The following is a 24,587-nucleotide window of genomic DNA, read 5'->3' as shown; positions in this document are numbered from 1 at the left end:
GAGACCAACCAGAATCCTCAAGGAGCTGTCCTCAGATGAGGCAATCTCTCAAGATGAAGGGATTGTATGTCAAAGTCATGAGGGGTGGATTATAGTGGATGCTGTGGTGCCACCCAGGTCTCCTCCTTGTCACTAGCCCACTCATTTGCCCAGGGCCACAGGTGTTCATGGATGAGGACTCAGAACAAAAGTCTTCTCTGGAATTGGCCTCCACTGAAGGAGCTGCCCCCCTGGGGAAAGCTCATTGTGAGAGACTACTCATGGGATCAATGTGGGGAGCATACAGTTGCCTGACCCCCTCACCTTGATCAGGTTGATCTCTGCAGGGTCTTCCCTTTTCATGTCTGTCTTCTGAAAATTACTATGATCATCATGCTCTGAAATGGCACCAGAAGTGAACAACCGAATGAAAGGCAAGTTGGACACAGAGATTTAGCCTTTGGAGGTTGAAGTCATGGGCATGGGGGATCCCTGTGCCCTGTCCGAAGTTCAAGGAGTATGACTTCCAAGTATTTGTGTTGGACTCAATCACAAAGCTATATATATCTCAAGGCTTCTGTGCCCTGATGGTTATTTTGGCAAGTCAGATCATCTTCTTGTCCCAGCAAATATATGGAACAGAATTAGTAAGCATTTGCTGGTATGGAGAGGGAGGTGGGAGGGGGGTTCAAGATGGGGAACACGTGTACACCCATGGCGGATTCATGTTGATGTATGGAAAAACCAATACAATATTGTAAAGTAATAAATAATAAATAAAATGGTGTCGTATTTACAGCTAAAAAAAAAAAAGGAAGAAAGTATTTATGCATCACACAATAAGGCAGAGGAGTATGGATGGATGGACTCCAAGTTAGACATTTTCAACTGGCCTCCTGTTTGCATTTCATGGGGCACAAAGAAGTGGGCTTCAGGTCGGATACTTAAAAATGTTAGTATTCCCTGTGCCAAGAGATAGTTTGGCTACAGTTTAAGCACTTACAATCAGCCTCCTGTTTGCTCTATGAAATGAACAAAACAATAGAGACAGCGTAAATGGAGACATTTATAAGACAGTGTTTGTCTCTTATAAATACCTAAATGTAACAGTCATGGCAAGGACAAAGAGGGGCAAAACCTTGTTTGAGTAAAGGATAAAAGGATCTCCATTCCCCCATCTTTTGGGACAAGGGAGACATCAGACATGTGAAGCAAGGCTCCTTGTGGCTCAAAGTCAAGGGATAATGCCAGACCATAATGAATCTTGCTCCTCACGGAAACCTTCACTTCGAGATCCATGTTGGCTGAGGAGTGTGTGTATGAATGCAGGGGAGTGTCCCAGTGTAGGTCAGGTGTGTTTAAAAGAAACCAGATAATTGACTTGAAGGAAGACAAAAATTCAGAAGTACTGCCTCATATAAATGACTTTACCGCCTCTTGACTGTGCTCCTGCTCACCAGGTGTGACATCCACACTCTTTCTCTCCAGAATTCCATCTCTGCCTTGCTTCTGTCTCAACTAAACCATTTCTTTATGTGCTCTCCCACTTGTTGTGCTATGTTTCTAATAATAAACTTTGTACCTGCATTTACAGTTTCTGCCTCTGTGATAAATGCATTTTTCACTGGAGGCAATGATCCATGAAAAAATAGCGTTCAGCCTCTAGCCCTTGCTAGTCTCCTGGCTAGGATTCCAGGCTCTCATCCACGCTACCCAGGTTCAATTCCTGGGCAGGGAATTAAGATGTCTCCTCACTCAACCACTCACTGCTGCCTCGCAAGATCAGTGCCACTGGGAGGAGCCCAGGTCCTCACCTTGGCCCTGAATGGATGGCGCCAGGACAGAGCTTCCATCAGTCAGTCAGGAAGGAGCCTTTCCAGCTTCTTGGGAATTTAGCCCCATGGATGTGGCACAACGTTTCTCAAGAATATCTTTCCACCCCAGATATCGGCACAAATGGGATCCTTTTTCCCCAATGTGCTACTGTTATTTAGATGAAAAGTTTTTTTGTTTTTTTTTTTTTTTCCTGTCTTTGTATTTAAATTGGTGAGTTGGTCATGTATTTATTCCCAAACTGTTGGAGGTTTACCTAGGATCCCATGTTCCCTGCAGGCAGCTTCCAGGAAGCAGAGGGAGAAGAGACATGAACAAGGACCTGGAGTCTCTCCTCTGCCCTGCAGTGTGCTCGGTGCTCAACAGACAGCAGCCAGTAGGTGTAGCTTGAGATGAAGATGATTCCCTTTGTGTGTTGAGGAGTTTTTGAGAAAGCCAAAGGTGCCTTGAATCCCCAACTGTTTCTAGTCACCCTTCTGTGCTGGCACTTTCAAATGCAAGATCTGATTTAGTTTCCAAGGCTCTTGGGAATGTCAGGGAGGGGTCCCCCCGGCTCCCTCCAGTGCTCTTTCTGCCCTTCCCTTTGCAGTGATGCTGCCCACAGTCTCAGCGAGCTGAGGATGTGCCCCTGCCTCCTGATGCCAGACACAGTCTCCCCCGGGAGGCCCGGCTGCCTCCACATGATGAAACTTGCCTGAGCACCTGCACAGGTTCCCTTAGGCTCCGCGACAGCCATGAGCTTCATGAGGGCAGGTATCAGACAAACGACAGTGAGAGGACAAGAACAGTGGGAGTTTTATTCATAAAATCTAGCTAGGATATGCACAATGCCGCACTTTTCACCTCCAAAGAGAATTCTGAGGTGTGTGAATTCAAGTTCAGTGCAGATTTTGCCATTGTGGTTTCCATAACCCCTACTCATCTATGGCTTTAGGGCCTGACCACCTGGATAAACTGATCCATTAGGTTAAGTGCACAGCCACCAGTTTCAAAGAAGATACTCCATTAAAATCCTGCCGAAAGTTTGGGGCTGCTTACCAAGATGTCTTCAACTATATTCTCCAAGACTGAGTAGATTGTGCAGCAAACCAAAGTCCACTCACCCCTCCCCATTTTGAAAAATTTTGGTGTACCTAGATCAAGCAGCATAAACAAGTGTTCCTGACCATAGTGTAACTTCTCTTCCTGCCCCAGGAAATTTATCTAGGACAGAAGACGATCTTCTAATGTGTATGTCCCATTTCAGATTTTCTTCTCACCCATAAGACACTGTGTATAACTCTGGCTGCTGCCACCATCTACCCTCATCACAATCACCTCCCACAGAATGAACCCAGCTTCCCAAAGCCCCAAACCACCCTGGCCCAGGCACCGACACTCAAGTGATCCTCCTGGACCCTGCCCTTGGTTGCCCTGTTCTGTGGAAATAGGGGATGGCTGTCCACCTTCCTCATGTGACTGCAGCTCTTAGATCATCGCTCTAGGTGTTGGGGTGTCCTGCTTCTAGTGTCCCCACTGCGAACACAGGGCCTTCCACAGAGCACAGGCTCCATGAAGGTTTGTGGAATAAATGAGCCAGAGCAGGGCACTTATTAAGTCAAATCAGGCTTTTTGTACTTTCTTAAATAATAACTTGAAAAACTCCAATTGAACAGAGATAGTTTAGGTGTATAAAATGACAGAAAAGAAGTATAGAGGATCTCACCTCAAATACATTTTATTTCTTAATTCTTACTAAGTAATATCATATTTCCAAAATAGTTATATCCCAAGTCCATGTAATCTTGTTCTGGATCACAAAATAAAATAAAGAGTTCACAATCACTTTTACAAAACAGCAAAACTCGTGTTCTTGAACTGTGAGCACAAACACACTGTGATCAACGCTACTGACATAGTTGGACACTGAAGCTCGTTAGGCCTTCTATTACAAGGAATAACATTTGAAAAATTTCTAAAGGAAATAGAAGTGGATCTCCATGTCATTGTAGTGAACAGGAACCAAAGATGCTACACACCAGTTCCCCCAACTCTCCCAGCCGTCATGACTGAGAAGGCTGAATGCTCCCTCTTCAAACACAGAGGGAAGGATCAGCCTCCCTTCCTACCCCCAGGACAAGCTGCTGGATGTGGGCCTGAAAGGAGCCTGGCTGCTGTTCTGGCTCAGGGCCCCTCTTCCTCCTCCCTCACACCTATGCCCACCGGGGTGGGAAGAACCTGGGACCCCTTCCATTGACCCTGCGCAGATAGTCCTTGACTTGCTGCTTGCTGGTCTCTGCATAGGCCCGGGGACCCCACAGGAACTCGTAACGAGCAGGGTGGCTGTAAGGCACCTGCTGGTACTGCAGGTACCCCTCCCACACCCACACTTGGGTCAGCAGCTCCTTGGGCTCCCCATAGATGCAGTGCTTTATCCCAGCAAATACCCCCATCTTGCTGAGTGCTCCCCAGACCTTCTCCTCACTGATCCGGTCCCCTGCTAGGAGAATCAGGCTCAGGGCTGCCACCAGAGCCTTTGGTATGCTCTGCTCATCCCTCTGCATCTCATTTAGGGTGAGGCCCAGGAAGGGGACCACGACATAGATGTGCTCTCTGTGGTCCACCTCTTTCATATCCAGGCCAAAGGCCAGCTGCAGGCACTGTGTGGTTTTACGGAAGACCACTGGGAAGTGGGCCTGGTTATCCCTGAGGATCGTATTCAGCATTTCAGCCTGGAAAATCTGCTCCTTAGTGCCATACTTGAGGAGCAAGAACTCCAGTAGTTGAGCCATCATCCCATTCAGAGCCTGCTTGAACAAGATCTCTGCATCCACGGCGGCAGAGGAAGATGAGACTGGAGGGAAGGAGGCCAGAGGGGTTGAGGCATCCTCTGCCTCAGCCCCCAGGAGCTGCGCCTCCACTGGGCCCTGGGCCTGGATTTGGCCCTGAAGGTCTTCCTCAGAAGTGCAGAGTTCATTCATCGGGACCACAGGCATGATGACTGGAGTCTTGTGCCCAGTGTGGGTGTGGCAGGGAGAAAATGGAGACCACTGACCTGGGAAAGAGAGAGAGTATAAATGGTCTCAGTTTTGAAATGCTCCACGGGTGGCTTTGACTGGGTCCACTTACTGGTCTTCCTTGAGGGCTGCTCTTGAGCATTACCAGGGCGCTCCTCCTTGGTGGTCAGTCCCCTGTCAAGTGGGGAAGAGAAATTCTGGCTCAGGGTGCAGCCAGTACAGCCTGAGGTTCTGGGGCTGACAAGGTGGGGGGCGGATTAGGGCCTTTTGAGGTCCCCTCTGTTCTGGGATGGGGAGCCCCTGTGCACACTCAGGACACTCACCTAACCTTGACTGCTGGCACTCCTATGACCTCAGAACACAGACCTCAGACCTCAGTCTTCTCCTGGTTTCTGGAGCCCCTGTGAGACAAATGGAGGGGGCACCTAGGGGGTAGACTGTGGCACAGACTTAGGCTTTCTGTGCTGGTAGGAGGGGTTGAATCTGTGAGGTCCCCCCAGATCTGGGGTGGCTAGTCCCTTTGGGGATCACGTGTAGTGCTCACTTTTCCACTGGAATGGCCTGGACCTTCCCCCTTTGGGGGCCTGCAGGGAAACTCAGAACAAGAGCCACGTCTGGACAAAGTTTCGGGGGGCCTCATATGTGGCCACACCTGCCTAGGGCCTCCTGCGAGTCCTAGGCTGGGAAGATGCTGGGTCACCGCTCCTCACGTCCTACCTGGCCTCCCAGCACTGAACAGAGGGGCGGGCGTCTGCTGAGTCCTCCCTCGGTATCCAGGGAGTCCAGCCTCTGCAGACCTTAAGCCTCCACCCTCCACCAGAACACCTCACCTTAAGGCCCCTAAGAAAGAGGTGAATAAGCTGCTCACCCCACTCTGGGGCCTCCAAGACCGGCCCCCGCACCACCTAACCCCCACACCCCGGGCAAGAGCAAGGATCCTCCTTGCCTTAGGGTCTAACAGCCTCAGTCCTTCCCCACATGGAGCCTAGACTCCAGGCAGGACCTGTGATTGTCCCATCTGCCATGTTGAAACCCCGCCATTTTCACCAGGTCCCCAGGCTCTCTGAGACCCGGATGTCAGGAAATCCTGTACATGGTCATCCTGCCCGCGGACTACCAGGGTCCCCTCTGTTCTGGGGTCGGGCTCCCCTCCTCCCTCAGTGTCCTCACCTTGACTCTCGGTAGGACCTGGACTTTGTCGTCTCCCTACCTGAGGCCCGTCTCCTCACACCAAGTCCCCAGTCTCTCTGATACCCGCATGTCAGGAAGTCAGACAGGTTTAGTGTGCTCTTCTCACCACAAGGGCTCCCAGGGCCAACTACCGGGGTGGGGATCTGTGGGGTTCTGTCAGTCCTCACGCAGAGACCCCTCAGTCCTCCTTCAGGCACCTCACCTTGCCTCCAGTCAGGACCTGGGATTCTCACCTCTCCCCAACTGAAGCCCCGGCCCCTTATACCAGAGCCCCAGTCTCTCCAAGACCCGGATGTCAGGAAGTCAGACCATGCCTGTTTTGCTCATTCTATCCCACGGACAGCCTGGACTGATAATAAAGATGGGCTACTCTGAGGTCTCCTCTGATTGTGGTCCATGGTACCCTATTCTTCCCTCAGTGTCCTCAACTTGACACACCACAGGACCTGGGAATTGGCGCACCTGAGTCTTGGCCCCATATGTGAAGTCCCCAGTCTGAGACCCGGATGTCAGGAAGTGAGACCCCGCATGTTGGGCTCAACCTATCCCAGGCCCAGAGTCCCCGCAGACCTCCCTCAGCATCCTCACCCAGACTCTTTCAGAACCTAACATCATATGTGGCTCCCCTTCATGCTCTGAGGCCCATCCCCTTATATCAAGTTTCCAGTGTCTCTGCAATCCTGTGCTCATGCTACCACCAGGGTCTCTCAGGGCTGACAGCAGGTGCCAGGACCTGTGGGGTTACCTGTGTCCTCCCTCAAGGTCCTCATCTTGAGCCCTGGCAGGTCCGGGGATGTCCCTACATTGACCTAAAGCAGGACCCTCACATCAAGGCCTTCACTGCCCTGAGACCCCTGGAGGAGACTGTGGACATGATATCAGGGCTCCAATTCCAGGGCTTCCCAAAGTTGAGATGATTCCACAGGGCTTCCTCAACCCTCTTTCTCTTTGTCACCACCCTCAGCTGCCAACTTTGCTCGCCTTAGAGCCAGCATCCCCCCAAACCAGGACTCCTGAGAGGCAAGCAGTAGAGGGGGCTCATTCCCACAAGCCTGTCAGGGTCTTCCAGGGCTAAAAGCAGTGATGACCTGTATGTCCTGGGCTACCAGCGCCCCCCTCAGGGTTCTACCTTGACTCCTAGCACAGCTGGGCTCCTTCACTCTGCTGACCTAAACACAAGCTCCGTGACTCAGGCCCTCATTTCTCCCCTCCCAGCAGGCTCAGTGATGTCACATCTGGACACCACACCCCGTGGTCCCCCATGGCTGTTGGGAGAGCTGCACATGCATCCCTTGGGGACCCTCTGTCCTCACCTCGAGTCTCTGCAAGGCGTGGGCCCCTCCCTCTGTCCACATGAGACTGTGCCCTCAGGCTGACTCTGACTCCCTGAGTCACTGAGGAAGTGGTGGAAGAGGCGGGGCTCCACCTGACAGCCCGGACCGGGGTCTCCAGGAGTCCCAGTAGGAGTGAAGTTGTATTCTATGAGAACCTCTGTTCCTGGGTGACTGGACCCCCTCATCCTCATTCAGGAGGGGGCCTCCTTAACACTCGAGAAAAGGCTGCAGTCCCAGGACAGATGCTGGATGGGGGCCTGCTGTGCCCATGACCATGGGGGATCACAGGGAACCACACATCTTCCCGTGGGGGCCCGTCAGCAGTCACCATACTTGGAAAACATTTTGTATAAAATATTTGGTTTTAGGTGAAGAGACTGAGTCATGGCAGGTGATTTAGGGGAACCCTTGGTTTGATGATTAGATAATATTACCTGTTGGTTGTTCATTCGCTCAATCATGTCCAACTCTTTGCAACTCCATGGACTGCAGCGTGCCAGGCTTCCCTGTCCTTCACTATTTCCCAGAGTTTGATCAAACTCATGTCCATTGAGTTTGTGATGCCATCCAACCATTTCATCCTCTGTTGTCCCCTTCTCCTCCTGCCTTCAATTGTTCCCAGCATCAGAGTCTTTTCCAATGAGTTGGCTCTTTGCATCAAGTGGACAAAGTATTGGAGCTTCAACTTCAGCATCAGTCCTTCCAATGAGTATTCAGGGTTGATATCCTTTAGGACTGACTGATTTGATCTCCTCACTGTCCAAGGGACTCTCAAGAGTCTTCTCCAACACCACAGTTCGAAAGCATCAGTTCTTCACCATTCAGCCATAAGAATTGATCCTGTGGGAGCGCTGTCCTTTTCACTGTTTAATCCTCATTCATATTGATGAATACATTTTACATGTCTATGAGGTGTCTGTCAGATTTGTATGTATATATGTGTGTAGATTATATGTTTCCCTCATAGCTCAATTGGTAAAGAATCTGTGTGCAATGCAGGAGACCTGGTTCAATTCCTGGGTTGCAAAGATCTGCTGGAAAATGGATAGGCTACCCATTCCAGTATTCTTGGGCTTCCCCTGTGGCTCAGCTGGTGAAAAATCCACCTGTAATGTGGGAGACCTGAGTTCGATCCCTGGGTTGGAAAGATCCCCTGGAGAAGGGAAAGGCTACCCACTCCAGTATTCTGGCCTGGAGAATTCCATGGACTCTATAGTCCATGGGTTCGCAAAGAGTCAGACATGACCGAGTGACTTTAAAAAAGAAAAATGGTTATATGTGCATATATACTCATACATCGGAGAAGGCAATGGCACCCCACTCCAGTACTCTTGCCTGGAGAATCCCATGGATGGAGGAGCCTGGTAGGCTACAGTCCATGGGGTCGCTGAGTCAGACACGACTGAGGAACTTCACTTTCACTTTTTACTTTCATTCATTAGAGAAGGAAATGGCAACCTACTCCAGTATTCTTGCCTGGAGACTCCCAGGGACAGAGGAGCCTGTTGGACTGCCGTCTATGGGGTCGCAAAGAGTCGGACACGACTGATGCGACTTAGCAGCAGCAGCATACTCATACATGGACAAACCACAATGTATGTACTAAACATGTATATGTGGGTGTATGTTTGGATTTTTAGCTATATATTAATTCTTGGGCTACACTGCTGTTGCTCAGTTGCATCAGTCGTGTCCAACTTTTTGCAACCCAGACTGTAGCACACCAGCTCCTCTGTCCATGGGATTCTCTAGGCAAGAAACTGGAGTGGTTGCTATTTCCTTCTCCAGGGGATCTTTCTTGTACCTAGGGATTGTAACTCTAGTCCTCTTGTATCTCCTGCACTGCAGGCAATTCTTTTACTATTGACCAACCATATACATATTTAAATTGTTACAGAGTATCTGCTATACTATGTTTCAATCTATCTCATACTCCAGTCCTATATGTAGTCTCTTCTTTGTATCTGTTGAGATAGTACTTCTTTAAGACAGGTCAGGCCTTTGCTGGCTGGTGTATCAGGTGGATATTTTTCACAGACTCAGGAATCAGTTCGGTTCAGTTCAGTCACTCAGTCGTATCCAACTCTGTGACCACATGGACTGCAGCACACCAGGCCTCCCTGTCCATCACCAACTCTTGGAGCTTACTCAAAACTCATGTCCATCAAGTCGGTGTTGCCATCCAACCCATCTCATCCTCTGTCATCCCCTACTCCTCCCACTTCAATCTTTCCCAGCATCAAGGTCTTTTCCAATGCATCAGTCCTTCACATCAGGTGGCCAAAGTATTGGAGTTTTGGCTTCAGCATCAGTCCTTCCAATGAACATTCAGGGACTGATTTCCCTTTAGGATGGACTGGTTGGATCTCCTTGCAGACCAAGGGACTCTCAGAGTCTTCTCCAACACCACAGTTCAAAAGGCATCAATTCACCAGGGAAGCCCAAAGCTCAGCAAATGTCAAGGCTGCAGTGATGCCCAGTCCTTCTTCTGTGCCCTCATGTTCCACTGGGTTTTACTTCAGCAGTATCAGGTTTCTGGTTGTGATTCAATTCACTTTCACTCCCTCCAGAAGTCCCCAGCTAGAAACCAGGCTGTGTGTGTGCTAAGTCTCTACAGTCCTTGTCCAACACTTGTGACCCCATGGACTGTAACCCACCAGGTTCCTCTGTCCATGGGATTCTCCAGGCAAGAATACTGGAGTGAGTTGCCGTTTCCTACTATGGGAGAGCTTCCTGACCCAGGGATCAAACCTGCATCTCTCGTGTCTCCTGCATTGGCAGGCGGGTTCTTCACCACTAGAGCCACCTGGGGAAGCTGCAGAAAACCAGGCTAGTCCTACTGTATCATCCACCTCCTGGCAGCCCAGATCCAGATCCATGCACCAGCCACTCCCCAGGCAGAGACCCGTCTAGCACACCCTGAGACAGTCACTGCCTGGAAAGGGGCCCTCGGTACCCAGCACTGTGTGGTAACAATTGCAGTCCACATCGGGCTCCTCAGATTCAGTTCACATGCCCCAGAGAACAAGGGTGCTGCCTGCTGCCTCTGTGCAGAGTGAGAGCCCTCACTGGAGCATGCTGAGCACAAATCTTGGCTGCTCTGGCCTTCTCACTCAAGTACTTCTGATTGTGGCTGCTCATCTCAATGATTCCTCAAAAATCCAACAAATTGTGCCAGCCCTGTGCATACAGCAGTGTGAATGGAAGAGGCAGAGGTTGACTTTATGGAGTGCCCATCTGAAGATCCCAGATCGGATTGAAACAAGCCTTGAATTCTCCCTGAATCCTCATCCTTCTGCTGTGGCAGGATATTTGGGGGATGTTGACCAACAGACCCATGTGTTATGCCCTCACCCCAGGAGTTAGGGTCAAAGGTAGGAGGATGATAGAAATCCCAGGTCAGAGGAACTTGTGATCTCTCGCTGGACTGTACCCTGAACAGTGTTCAGTCTTAGAAGTCCTCTCCCACCAGCATGGCTCTGCTGTGGAATTGCCGGAGGCAGCCTCCTGTGCTTCCTGTGGCACTAAAGTAGCATAGGAAAGCCAGCTGAACTTACCTGTGCCCCCAAGAAGAAGTTGTGATTGTGTCCAGAGAAAGAAAAAGTCACCCTCCAAAGGATGTTGCTGTGGACGGTGGTAGCTAGGAACCAGGCTAGGATGACGACACCTCATTGGAAGCCAGCATGAAGAATGTGCTGTCTTTGAGGGCCACATGGGATGTACTGCTACATCACAGTCCAGTGGATGCTGGCGTGTACAGTGGCCAATGACAGGGGCCAGATTCTTTGTTTCTCCAGATGCCAGGAAACTAAGGCTCACAGAATTTAGGTGATAGCCTGCTAGGAGGAGAAAATCCCAAGTTGCTGGATAGCAATAATTAGTCATTAGTAAGAAGTAACTGGAGCAATGTGGAATTAAGATGTCGTTCTCTGGTGGAGTCGAGGTTCCAGATACGGCTCGTTTGTGGTAGGTCAAATTCTATTATGGCCTCCAAGTTTTCTACCCACCCCCCCCAGGTATATATGTCCATGTATAATCCCTTCTCCTTGAATATATGTTGTATGGGTGGAATGGACTACTTGTTTTGTCAACAATAGTGTGTGGGGAAGGTGTAGGAATTTTTGCAGATATAATTAAGGTCCCTAATCAGATGACTTTCACTTAATCAAAAGGGAGATTATCCCAGGTGATTCTCACCTCATCAGGTGATCCTTACAAAAGAGGGCCAGGCTTTCCCCGCATTAGAGAGCTTCCCCTTGCTGGCCTTGATGAAGTAGACTACCATGTGAGAGCACCTGTAAGAGGGCTGTGTGGCATGGAACTGTAACTTGTATCTAGGAGCTGAGAGCAATCCTTGGCTGATGGCCAGCAAGAAAATGAGGACCTTGGTCCTATACCCCAAGAAACTGAACTCTGTCAACAATAAGAATCAGTTGGAAGAGAACCCAGGGCCTCAGATGAGAACATAGCCCTGGCTAGCACATCGACTGCAGCTTTGTGAAACCCTGAGCAGAAGACCCAGTTAACCTGCACCCAGACTTCTGACCCAAAGAAGCTATGAGGTAATAAATGGGTGGTCTTTACAGCCACTGAGATTGTGGTTACACAGCACTTATTGGTCCTTCTTCATTCATTGAAGACTCAGGCACCTGGCTCACTGGTGTTCTGGCATCCTGAGTCCTGCCATCATCCTGGTTGACTTTAGTATCTACCTGGGCAGCCCATGCTACTCATAGTTCCTTGACTTCTCCCTTGCCTCTGACAATCTCTCTTCTCTGCACCTCAGCTCCCCACCTGCACAGCCACATTCTCCACTTTTCATTCTCACAATCTGCTCCACCTCAAACATCTTAAACATTGGGATCCCACTCTGACTAAAATCAGTTCTCTCATGCCCTAACTCTTAACCACTGTCACCCAAGCTGCTCTCTCATGAGCCCCCTGCATTTGCTCTCACTCTTGTCCTTCTGCTGCTACTTCCCAGCGAAATAATAACAAAACCAATAGAATTATGCCAACTGGTGCAAGTAATTTTCTATTTTAGCTTACCTTCAGCATAGCTCATCAATCTCATTGCATTTTGAAATGTTTTTAAGTTGTATTTCTTTTCTAGGGTTACTGTGACTAAATACCACAAACTAGATGGCTTAGAACAATAAAAATGTATTCTCTTACTGTATGGAAACAGGAAGTCTGAAATCAAGGTATTTGCAGAGCTTCGAACCTTCTGAAACCAGTAAAAGAAGGATCTTTCCTTACCCCATCCAGCTGCTGGTGGTTTACTGGCATTTTTTGCTATTTATTGTCTTGTCGATGCACTATTCCAATCCTCCATCTTCAGATAGACATTTTCTTTCTGTATTTGCCTGCCTTCTGTGTGCAAATTTCCCCCTTTTATAAGGACATCAGTCACATTAGTTTACATCCCACCTTACTGACCTGATTTTACCTTGATTACCTCTGTAATAACCGTATTTCCAGATAAGGTCACATGTGGAATTATTAGGGATGAGGACTTCAAAAAATCTTTTTTGGGGCAGTGGGTTGTGGGCAGACACAATTCAACCCGGAATGAAAGTCAGGGAGAACAAAAGGCACATAATACAAATCAAAGGTCCTATGCCCTTCCCATCAGCATCCCTTTCTCATTTTCAGCGTTTCTAGTTTCAGTTTGTCTGATAGTTTGCCTCGATCTTTGTAAATACTGTGCTTATATCTATATTAACTTTTTAATGTAGTTCTCAACTTTAGACATTCTCTGCTGACTTCCTGCTATGCTAGATGGCATTATAGTTCACTCATCCTTTTGTCTTTTTAAGTCTATATTTTAAATTTTTGATTGCGGTAATTGATCAAGCATACACAAAAGTAAAGAAAAGAGAATAATAAAACTCACGTGCTCATCACTGAAGGTCATCAGTTATTAACTCATGACCCATTTCTTTTCATCTGTCTCCCTACCATTTTCCCTTTTCCTCTTTTTTTTTTTTTGAAAAATATTTATTTGAGTGCATCAAGTCTTAGTTGTGGCACATGGGATCTTTGTTGTGGATGTGGGATCTTTTGATGTGGCACGCAGGCTGAGCTGCTGTATAGCCTGTGGGATCTCACTTCCCTGACCAGGGATCAAACCCATGTCCCCTGCATTTGAAGGCAAATTCCTAACCACTGGATCACAAGGGAAGTCCCACATTTCTGAGTTTTACAGATACTGTAACTGCCTCCAGAGGGACAAGGCGAACTGCCTGATGACCTGACTGCAGCCATGCCATAAAATGCTTCATCTTGAGCCAATACTGAAAGGTTGTCCCTATGAGCCGTGAGTGACGCCAGGATTCTTGGCCTGCAGAGAGGAATTCGATCCAGGGCCAGTGACAAGGCTTGATCTCTCAGAGCTTTGTGTAGTAAAGTTTTTATTAAAGTATGAAAGAGATAGAGAAAGCTTCTGACATAGACATCAGAAGGCAGCAGAAAGAGTGCACCCTTGTTTGTTTAGAGCAAGAAGTTATATACCTATTGAAAAGTCAAAAGTGAAAGTGAAGTCGTTCAGTTGTGTCCGAGTCTTTGCGACCCATGGATTGTAGCCCATGGGATCTTCCAGGCAAGAGTACTGGAGTGGGTTGGCATTTCCTTCTCCAGGGGATCTTCTTGACCCAGAGCTCAAACTCGGGTCTCCCACATTGCACAGAGAGGCTTTACCTCTGAGCCATCAGGGAAGCCCTATCAGCAAGCTGCTCATTAGAGAAAGGAATGTCTCAAAAATGAGACAGTGGCACCAGGCCCCTCACCCACAACATGCATTTGGAGATAGCATTGGCACAAGGTGAGTCATCTGGGCCATAAAACAATTGACATGAATCTTGAAGAAAGGCAGGTTTCCAAGCAAATACAAAGTTTCATTAACATAGCTTAAGTGAACATTTCCATGAGTAAAACATATTGATTTGTTGAGCCATTATCCCCTCTGAGTCTTGGGTGGAACCTACTTGAAGAAAGACAGAGTTTAAAGTAAATAATGAAATAAGTTCAATAACATTGCTTAAGAGAAATATTTCCATAGGAAAAATACATTCGTTAACTAAAGGTTTGAGAAAAGTTAAGTTCAGGTGGTAACAGGTATTATCATGGAAATGCGGAATTTTAAAAGAAACCTCCTTTTACTTTTGTATATAGAAGGAAAAAAAAAGTCTGACATTTGTAGTTTGTTTCCTTCTGCTGCTTAAGAGAGGGGAAAAAAAATTCTGACACTTGCCCGAGTCCACAGGTCAGAGATCAGAGGAGGTCCAGGCACTGCCAGAAGTCAAGATGAGTAGGTTCCCCTGAGTGTGCACCAGTGACTACCCATCCCAGAACAGAGGAGACCCCAGAAGGCCCTAATGCCCTACTGTGCCAGCCCTGAAACCTCAAGCTGTGCTGGCTACCCCCTGGGAGCCACCTCACATCCTCCTTTGGGTAGCCAGGGTTCAGGCTGCTCAGGAGGAGCTCCTCTATGAGGCCTGAGAGCACCCCTCAAGCAGAGACCTATAAGTGGCCTGAGTCAGACAGCCCAGGGTGGGTTTCTCAGCCGAGGCTGCTCACAACCTCCCCGCTCCCGCAGGCCCATGGTCCCCATCTGTCCCCCTGCCTCACTCCTATCTGCAGTTTGACCCCAGTGATCATGCCTGGGATGCATGAGCTCCACCAGCCTGAGAGACTCTTTCAGGATCCAAAGGGGACAAGGGTCTGATGGAGGCACACTTCATTTGGGGTGAGGAGGAGGAGGAGCAGGTGGAGGAAGGAGATGGAGCTTCCCCCTCCTCCTCTCTCCTGGTCTGGGGCACCCTGGAGGAAGTGGCTGCTGCTGCAACACCCAGTCTCCCCCAGAGCCCTCTGGGTGTCTGCCCCACTCCCACTGTCATGGCTTCCACTCTAGGGAGCCAATTTGAAGACCATGGCCTCAGCAGGCAAGATGAAGTACCAGGAAGCTCACGTGACCAGGGAGGTGACAGGCCCTTGGTCTGAGATGTACTACGGTTGAAGAAGAATGAGCTGGTATGATTCCTGCTCAGCAGGTATCTCACCAAGGAGCCACTCACAAAGGCAGAAGTGCTGAATAGTGTCCTCCAAGATTACCAGGACTACTTCCTGATGGTCCTCGATCAAGCCTCAGAGTACCTGCAGCTGGTCTTTGGTTTGGAGGTGAAGGAGGTGGACCCCAGTGAGCATACCTATATCCTGGTCCCCACCCTGGGCCTCACCCTCAAAGAGATGCTGAGGGATGGACAGAGGTTGCCCAAGGCCAGCCTCCTGGTGATGGTTCTTTGCCTGATCACTGTGGAGGACAACTGTTCCCCTGCAGAGGAAATCTGGGGAGCACTCAGCAGGATAGGAGTGTGTCCCGGGAGGGAGCACTGCATCTATGGGGAGCCCAGGGAGCTGCTGACCCAAGTGTGGGTGTGGGAGGTGTACCTGGAGTACCAGCAGGTGTCTGATAGCGACCCTACTCGCTATGTGTTCCTGTGGGGTCCCCGGGCCTATGCGGAGACCCGCAAGTTTAAAGTCCTGGTATATCTGGACAGAGTCGGTTGAAGGGGTCCCAGCTCCTTCCAGCCCCTCTGCAGAGGCTGCGAGGAAGGAGAAAGGGGGACTCTGAGCCAGAGGTGCAGCTAGGCTCCTTCCGGTCCCACGTCCAACACCTTGTCATGGGGGTCAGGAAGGGAGGCTAATCCTTCCCTCTGTGATTGAAGAGGGAGCGGTCAACCTTCTTAGCAGTGAGAGCCCAGGCCCGTTGGGGGAACCCAGTGTGTGGCATCTTCATGTTCCTGTTCTCTACAGTGACATGGACACTCATCTCTGTTTTCTTTAGGAATTTGTTATTCATTTTAATAGAAGACAATGTGTTCCAGTTTCTAACTATGTCAGTGACATTGATCACAGTGTGTGTGTACTTTGCCAGTTGAAGAACAAGAGTTTTCTTGTTTTATAAAAGAGATTGGGAATGCTTTCATTCTATTTTGTGGTCCTGCACAAGATAACATGGAATTAGAATTAGAATGATTTTGGAAATGTGAATTTCTCTAGCAGTGATATAGTTGGTGGAAGAATTAGAAAATAAAAAGTGATAGTAGTGAATTCTTGCTTCTTATACTTTTTGTGTGTCATTTTGTATAGCTAAGGGATCTTGGTTTACTTGGATTCGCCTGGGTTATCTAAGGAAGTAGCAATTAATCTGAGTCAAGCAGCCCACTCCTCACCAGCTCATTTATTCCAAAGACTTTTATGGAGCCTCTGCTCCATGAAACGCCCTGTGTTAGCAGTGGGGACACTGGGAGAAGCAGGACAGCCCCACACCTGGAACGAAGGTCTAGGAGCCACAGTCACATGAGGTGTGTTATGGGAGTGAGGGGAAATTCTGAAATGGGACATTGCTGTGAAGTGTCCTTTTGGATCTTGGATAAACCCCAGAGATATCTCTTTCTGGGCAGGATGGAAGGGGTCCTGGCTCTTGTTGCATTGCTGCTGACCACAGGGATGGAGTGGGTGTTTTCTACCCCGTATCTGGTAGGCATCCTGCAGAACTCAGGTCACACTCCCTTGAAGTGATGCCCAGAAATCGGTGTTAAGTCGTTTTTAATTATCTTGATTGTAGTTGGGCATTAAAATCAAAGACTCAACCTTTGTTGGTAGTGCAATGATGAAAAGTAAGGGTTGGGATGGAAGACCACCTGGGACACAGGCAAAGAGTGGTTCTTGCTTCTATTTCCCAGAGCAACTTGGGTCCTGCTGGAACACTCCTCTACACCCAAATTTCACAGGTCCTCTAACTGGAAATGGGGCTTCCTGGGTAGCTCATATGATGAAGAATCTGCTTGCATTGTGGGAGACCTGAGTTCAATCCCTGGTCAGGAAGATCCCCTGGAGAAGGACATGGCAACCCATTCCAGTATTCTTGCCTGGAGAATTCCATGGACAGAGGAGCCTGGCAAGCTACAGTCAATGGAGTGACAGAGTCAGACATGATTGAGCATCTAACCCTATGGTATAAGTTGAAAAGTTTCTTAGTTTGATATATGAAACATCCTGTTGGCTACTGAGGAATTCCACATCCTCAGTTCAGTTCAGTCACTCAGTCATGTCTGACTGTTTGCGACCCCATGAACTGCAGCACACCAGGCCTCCCTGTCCATAACCAACTCCTGAAGTCCACCCAAGCCCATGTCCATGGTGTTGGGGATGCCATCCAAACATCTCATCCTCTGCAGTCCCCTTCTCTGCCTGCCCTCAATCTTTCTCAGCATCAGGATCTTTTCAAATGAGTCAGCTCTTCGCATCAGGTGGCCAAAGTATTGGAGTTTCAGCTTCAACATAAGTCCCTCCAATGAACACCCAGGATTGATCTCCTTTAGGATGGGCCGGTTGGATTTCCTTGCAGTTCAAGGGACTCTCAAGAGTCTTCTCCAACACCACAGTTCAAAAGCATCAATTCTTCGGTGCTCAGCTTTCTTTATAGTCCAACTCTCACATCCATACATGACTACTGGAAAAACCATAGCCTTGACTAGACGGACCTTTGTTGGCAAAGTAATGTCTCTGCTTTTTAATATGCTGTCTAGGTTGATAATAACTTTCCTTGCAAGGAGCAAGTGTCTTTTAATTTCATGGCTGCAATCACCATTCACAGATATTTTGGAGCCCAGAAAAATAATGTCAGCCAGTGTTTCCATTGTGCCCCCATCTATTTGCCATGAAGTGATAGGACCGGATGCCATGATCTTAGTTTTCTGAATGTTGAGCTTTAAGCCAACTTTTTCACTCTTCTCTTACACTTTTATCAAGAGGATCTTTAGTTCTTCTTCACTTTCTGCCATAAGGGTGGTGTCATTTGCATATCTGAGGTTGGGGTACAGTTTTTCAAGGTATGCCAAGAAGGTAGGTTCTAAATGATGAAAATCACTTTATTTGGACTACATTAAAAGTAATTAGATGTTCAAAAATTTGAGCTTGTTAGGGAATATTTTAGGGAAGGGCTCCATCTCACACTTCCATAACCATTCTGTAGCAGGCTCCACTTCCAGCCCCAAGCTTAACTTGCCTTCCTATTGTGCCTGATGGGTCATTTCCTCCTAAATGCCACTACAGTTCCCCCAGCAATAGGGGGACACTGGCTCAGCTTGTCATTCCATGTTTGAAAAATCTGCCACATAGGAGGCACTTAAATATCTGGAGGATATCAAGGCAAATCTGGCCTTCTCAGAAACTCTTCCATGAAATGAAGAAGCTAGTCATAACAAATGACTAGGCAAGAGAGAGGAGCTCTGTCTTGCCACCATCTTATTCCTTTACTGTATTGATCTGATTTTTCTGGAAAGTGGGACTTTTTAAAGTTACCCATGGGCTAAAATGGTTTGTCTATGCTGGCTGTGTAAGTTGCAGGGACCTCTCCTACAGATGTTTGCAGAAATGAATGTGTGTCATTGCTCCTGTTTGTGTTTATGGTCATGTTGACATGTATTGGGGGCCAAATAAAGTTGATACGACCAGATCATGTGATCTGTAAGATATTTTCTGATCTTCTACTGAGTGCCAAGGCCCATGGTGGCCACCAGGACCACAGAGAATAACATGTGAACTCTGACTTGAGCAGCTCGTGATCACATAGGAGGTCTGGCCGCATACTCTTCATGGGATTCTCGAGGCAAGAATACTGGAGTGGATTGACATTTCTTCCTCCAGTTGACCATGTTTTGTCAGAACTCTTCACTGTGACACATCCGTTTTGGGTGGCCTGAACGGCATGGCTCACAGCTTCATTGATTTACGGAAACCCCTTTGCCTCGACAAGGCTGTGATCCATGAAGGGTACCCTGATGCTGGGAAAGATTGAAGGTAAAAGGAGAAGGAGGCTGCAGAGGATGAGATGGTTAGATATCATCACTGAAACAATGGGCATGAATTTGAGCAAACTCCATGAGATAGTGGAGGACAGAGGAGTCTGGTGTGCTGCAGTTCATGGGGTTACAAAGCATTGACACGACATAGCAACTGAATAACAATAAATTGTCACATAACAAAGTTCTTTCTTTATGCTCTGGAAGTGCCAAGGCATATAGACAACAAAAATGGGTAATTACAAATATGTCAGAAATCTTCCATAAGCCTCTTGTCCTTCTCCACCAGAGGGCAGACAGACTGAAAACCACAATCACAGAAAACTAACAAATCTGATCACATGGACCACAGTTCAGTTCAGTTCAGTTCAGTCGCTCAGTAGTGTCCAACTCTTTGCGACCCCATGAATCGCAGCACGGAAGGCCTCCCTGTCCATCACCAACTCCCGGAGTTCACTCAGACTCACGTCCATCGAGTCAGTGATCGCATCCAGCCATCTCATCCTCTGTCGACCCCTTCTCCTTCTGCCCCCAATCCCTCCCAGCATCAGAGTCTTTTCCAATGAGTCAACTCTTCGCATGAGGTGGCCAAAGTACTAGAGTTACAGCTTTAGCATCAGTCTTTGCAAAGTAATCCCAGAGCTGATCTCCTTCAGAATGGACTGGTTGGATCTCCTTGCAGTCCAAGGGACTCTCAAGAGTCTTCTCCAACACCACAGTTCAAAAGCATCAGTTCTTCAGCACTCAGCCTTCTTCACAGTCCAACTCTCACATCCATACATGACCACAGAAAAAACCATAGCCTTGACTAGCCGGACCTTTGGTGGCAAAGTAATGTCTCTGCTTTTGAATATGCTATCTAGGTTGGACATAACTTTCCTTCCAAGGAGTAAGCGTCTTTTAATTTCATGGCTGCAGTCACCATCTGCAGTGATTTTGGAGCCCAAAAAAATAAAGTCTGACACTGTTTCCACTGTTTCCCCATCTATTTCCCATGAAGTGATGGGACTGAATGCCATGCACAGTCTTGTGTAATTCAATGAAACTACGAGCCATGCTGTGTAGGGCCACTGAAGAAGGACAGGTCATGGTGGAGAGTTCTAATTAAACGTAGTCCCCTGGAGAAGGAAATGGCTAACTACTTCAGTATTCTTTCCTTGAGAACCCCATGAACAGTATGAAAAGGCAAAAACATAGGACACTGAAAGTTGAACTCTCCAGGTTGGTAGTTGCCCAATATGCTACTGGAGATTAGTGGAGAACTAACTCCAGAAAGAATGAAGGAATGGAGCTAAAGCAAAAACAACTCCCAGTTGTGGATGGGACTGGTGATAGAAGCAAGGTTTGATGCTGGAAAGAGCAATATTGCCTAGGAACCTGGAATGCTAGGTCATGAATCAAGGCAAATTCGAAGTGGTCAAACAGGAGATGACAAGAGTGAACATTGACATTCTAGGAATCAGCGAACTAAGATGGACTGGAATGGGTGAATTTAACTCAGATGACCATTATATTTACTACTGCAGGCAGGAATCCCTTAGAAGAAATGGAGTAGCCATCATAGTCAACAGAAGAGTCCAAAATGCAGTACTTGGATGCAATCTCAAAAACGACAGAATGATCTCTATTCTTTTCAAAAGCAAACCAGTCAATATCACGGTAATCCAAGTCTGTGTCCCGACCAGCAATGCTGAAGAAGCTGAAGTTGAACAGTTCTATGAAGACCGACAAGACCTTCTAGAACTAACACCCAAAAGATGTCCTTTTCATTATAGGGGACTGGAATGCAGAAGTAGTAGGTTAAGAAACACCTGGAGTAACAGGCAAATTTGTCCTTGGAGTACAGAATGAAGTAGGGCAAAGGCTAATAGAGTTTTGCCAAGAGAACGTACTGGTGATAGCAAAAACCCTCTTCCAATAACACAAGAGAAGACATTGCACATGGACATCACCAGATGGTCGACATCAAAATCAGATTGATTCTATACTTTGCAGCCAAAGATGGAGAAGTTCTATACAGTCAGCAAAAACAAGACCGGGAGCCGACTGTGGCTCAGATCATGAAACCCTTATTGGCAAATTCAGACTCAAATTGAAGAAAGTAGGGAAAACCACTAGATCATTCAGGTATGACCTAAATCAAATCCCTTAAGATTATACAGTGGAAGTGAGAAATAGATTTAAGGGACTAGAACTGATAGATAGAGTGCCTGATGAACTAAGGACAGAGGTTCGTGACATTGTACAGGAGACAGGGATCAAGGCCATCCCCATGGAAAGGAAATACAAAAAGGCAAAATGGCTGTCTGACGAGGCCTTACAAAAAGCTTTAAAAAAGAAGAGACATGAAAAGCAAAGGAGATAAGGAAAGATATAAGTATCTGGATGCAGAGTTCCAAAGAATAGCAAGGAGAGATAAGAAAGCCTTCTTCAGCGATCAATGCAAAGAAATAGAGGAAAACAATAGAATGGGAAAGACTAGAGATCTCTTCAAGAAAATTAGAGATACCAAGGGAATATTTTATTCAAAGATGGGCTTGATAAAGGACAGAAATGTTATGGACCAAACAGAAGCAGAAGATATTAAGAAGAGGAGGTAAGAATACACAGAAGAACTATACAAAAAAGATCTTCATGACCAAGATAATAACGATGGTGTGATCACTCACACTCACCTAGAGCCAGATAACCTGGAATGTGGAGTCAAGTGGGCCTTAGAAAGCATCACTACGAACAAAGCTAGTGGAGGTGATGGAATTCCAGTTGAGCTATTTCAAATCCTGAAAGATGATGTTGTGAAAGTGCTGGACGCAATATGTCAGCAAATTTGGAAAACTCAGCAGTGGCCACAGGACTGGAAAAGGTCAGTTTTCATTCCAATCCCAAAGAAAGGCAATGCCAAAGAATGATCAAACTACTGCACAATTGCACTCATCTCACATGCTAGTAAAGTAATGCTCAAAATTCTCCAAGCCAGGCTTCAGCAGTATGTGAACTGTGAACTTCCAGAGGTTCAAGCTGGTTTTAGAAAAGGCAGAGGAACCAGAGATCAAATTGCCAACATCCGCTGGATCATTGGAAAAGTAAGAGAGTTCCAGAAAAAACATCTACTTCTGCTTTATTGACTACATCAAAGCATTTGACTGTGTGGATCAGAACAAACTGTGGAACATTCTTCACAAGATGGGAATACCAGACCACCTGACCTGCCTCTTGAGAAATCTGTATGCAGGTCAGGAAGCAGAAGTTACAACTAGGCATGTAATAACAAACTGGTTCGAAATCTGGAAAAGAGTATGTCAAGGCTGTATATTGTTACCTTGCTTATTTAGCTTATATGCAGAGTACATCATGAGAAACGCTGGGCTGGATGAAGCACAAGCTGGAATCAAGATTGCCGGGAGAAATATCAATAACCTCAAATATGCAGATGACATCACTCTTATGGCAGAAATTGAGGAAGAACTAAAAAGCCTGTTGATGAAAGTGAAAGAGGAGAGTGAAAAAGTTGGCTTAAAGTTTAACATTCAGAAAACTAAGATTATGGCATCCAGTCCCATCACTTCATGGCAAATAGATGGGGAAACAGTGGAAACAGTGTCAGACTTTATTTGTGGAGGCTCCAAAATCACTGCAGATGATGACTGCAGCCATGAAATTAAAAGACGCTTACTCCTTGAAAGGAAAGTTATGACCAACCTAGATAGCATATTGAAAAGCAGAGACACTACTTTGCCAACTAAGGTCCATCTAGTCAGGGCTGTGGTTTTTCCTGTGGTCATGTATGGATGTGAGAGTTGGACTGTGAAGAAAGCTGAGCGCCAAAGAACTGATGCTTTTGAACTGTGGTGTTGGAGAAGACTCTTGAGAGTCCCTTGGACTGCAAGGAGATCCAACCAATCCATTCTGAAGATCAGCTCTGGGATTTCTTTGCAAGGACTGATGCTAAAGCTGTAACTCCAGTACTTTGGTCACCTCATGCAAAGAGTTGACTCATTGGAAAAGACTCTGATGCTGGGAGGGATTGAGGACAGGAGGAGAAGGGGATGACAGAGGATGAGATGGCTGGATGGCATCACCAACTCGATGGACGTGAGTTTGAGTGAACTCCAGGAGATGGTGATGGACAGGAAGGCCTGGCGTGCTGTTGGAAATAGTCGGACATGACTGAGCAACTAAACTGAACTGAACATATATTTCAGTGTAGCCACTATCAGTTCACTTCAGTCACTCAGTCGTGTCCAACTCTTTGCGACCCCATGAACTGCAGCACTCCAGGCCTCCCTGTCCATCACCAACTCCCGGAGTCCACCCAAACCTATGTCCATTGACTCAGTGATGCCATCCAACCATCTCATCCTCTGTTGTCCCCTTCTCCTCCTGCCCTCAATCTTTCCCAGCATCAGAATCTTTTCAAATGAGTCAGCTTTTCACATCAGGTGGCCAAAGTATTGGAGTTTCAGCTTCAACATCAGTCCCTCCAATGAAAACCCAGGACTGATCTCCTTTAGGATGGGCTGGTTGGATCTCCTTGCAGTCCAAGGGACTCTCAAGATTCTTCTCCAACACCACAGTTCAAAAGCATCAATTCTTTGGTGCTCAGCTTTCTTCATAGTCCAACTTTCACATTCATACATGACTACTGAAAATGAGATATACCAAGGGAACATTTCATACAAAGATGGGCTCAATAAAGGATAGAAATGGTATTGATGTAACAGAAGCAGAAGATATTAAGAAGAGGTGGCAAGAATACACAGAACTGTACAAAAAAAAGATCTTCATGACCCAGATAATAATGATGGTGTGATCATTCACATTCACCTAGAGCCAGACATCCTGGAATGCAAAGTCAAGTGGGCCTTAGGAAGCATCACTAGAACAAAGCTAGTGGAGGTGATAGCATTCCAGTTGAGCTATTTCAAATCCTAAAAGATGATGCTGTGAAGGTGCTGCACTCAATATGCCAGCAAATTTGGAAAACTCAGCAGTGGCCACAGGACTGGAAAAGGTGAGTTTTCATTCCAATCCCAAACAAAGGCAATGCCAAAGAATGCTCAAACTACTGCACAATTGCACTCATCTCACACGCTAGTAAGTAATGCTTAAAATTCTCCCAGCCAGGCTTCATCAATACGTGAACTGTGAACTTCCAGATGTTCAATCTTGTTTTAGAAAAGGCAGAGGAACCAGAGATTAAATTGCCAACATCTGCTGGATCATGGAAAAAGCAAGAGAGTTCCAGAAAAACATCTCTTTCTGCTTTATTGACTATGCCAAAGCCTTTGACTGTGTGGATCACAATAAACTGTGGAAAATTCTGAAGGAGATGGGAATACCAGACCACCTGACCTGCCTCTTGAAAACTATATGTTATAGATGTACAA

At 47.2% G+C, this 24,587-nt stretch overlaps 1 protein-coding gene across 1 annotated transcript; it reads right to left on the bottom strand.

The window, feature by feature from the left end:
* Positions 1 to 3,642: 3,642 nt before the first annotated feature.
* Positions 3,643 to 4,787, bottom strand: LOC531026 (melanoma-associated antigen 10). The gene has a single exon (XM_002699616.6). The coding sequence runs from the start codon at positions 4,785 to 4,787 to the stop codon at positions 4,005 to 4,007; it is 783 nt and encodes a 260-aa protein (XP_002699662.1). The 3' UTR covers positions 3,643 to 4,004.
* Between the last annotated feature and the right edge of the window lie 19,800 nt (positions 4,788 to 24,587).

Source organism: Bos taurus, chromosome X, assembly GCF_002263795.3.
Source record: "Bos taurus isolate L1 Dominette 01449 registration number 42190680 breed Hereford chromosome X, ARS-UCD2.0, whole genome shotgun sequence".
NCBI lineage: Eukaryota > Metazoa > Chordata > Mammalia > Artiodactyla > Bovidae > Bos > Bos taurus.
The sequence above is the reverse complement of the archived record's forward strand: the minus strand, read 5'-3'. Positions and strand labels throughout refer to the sequence as shown.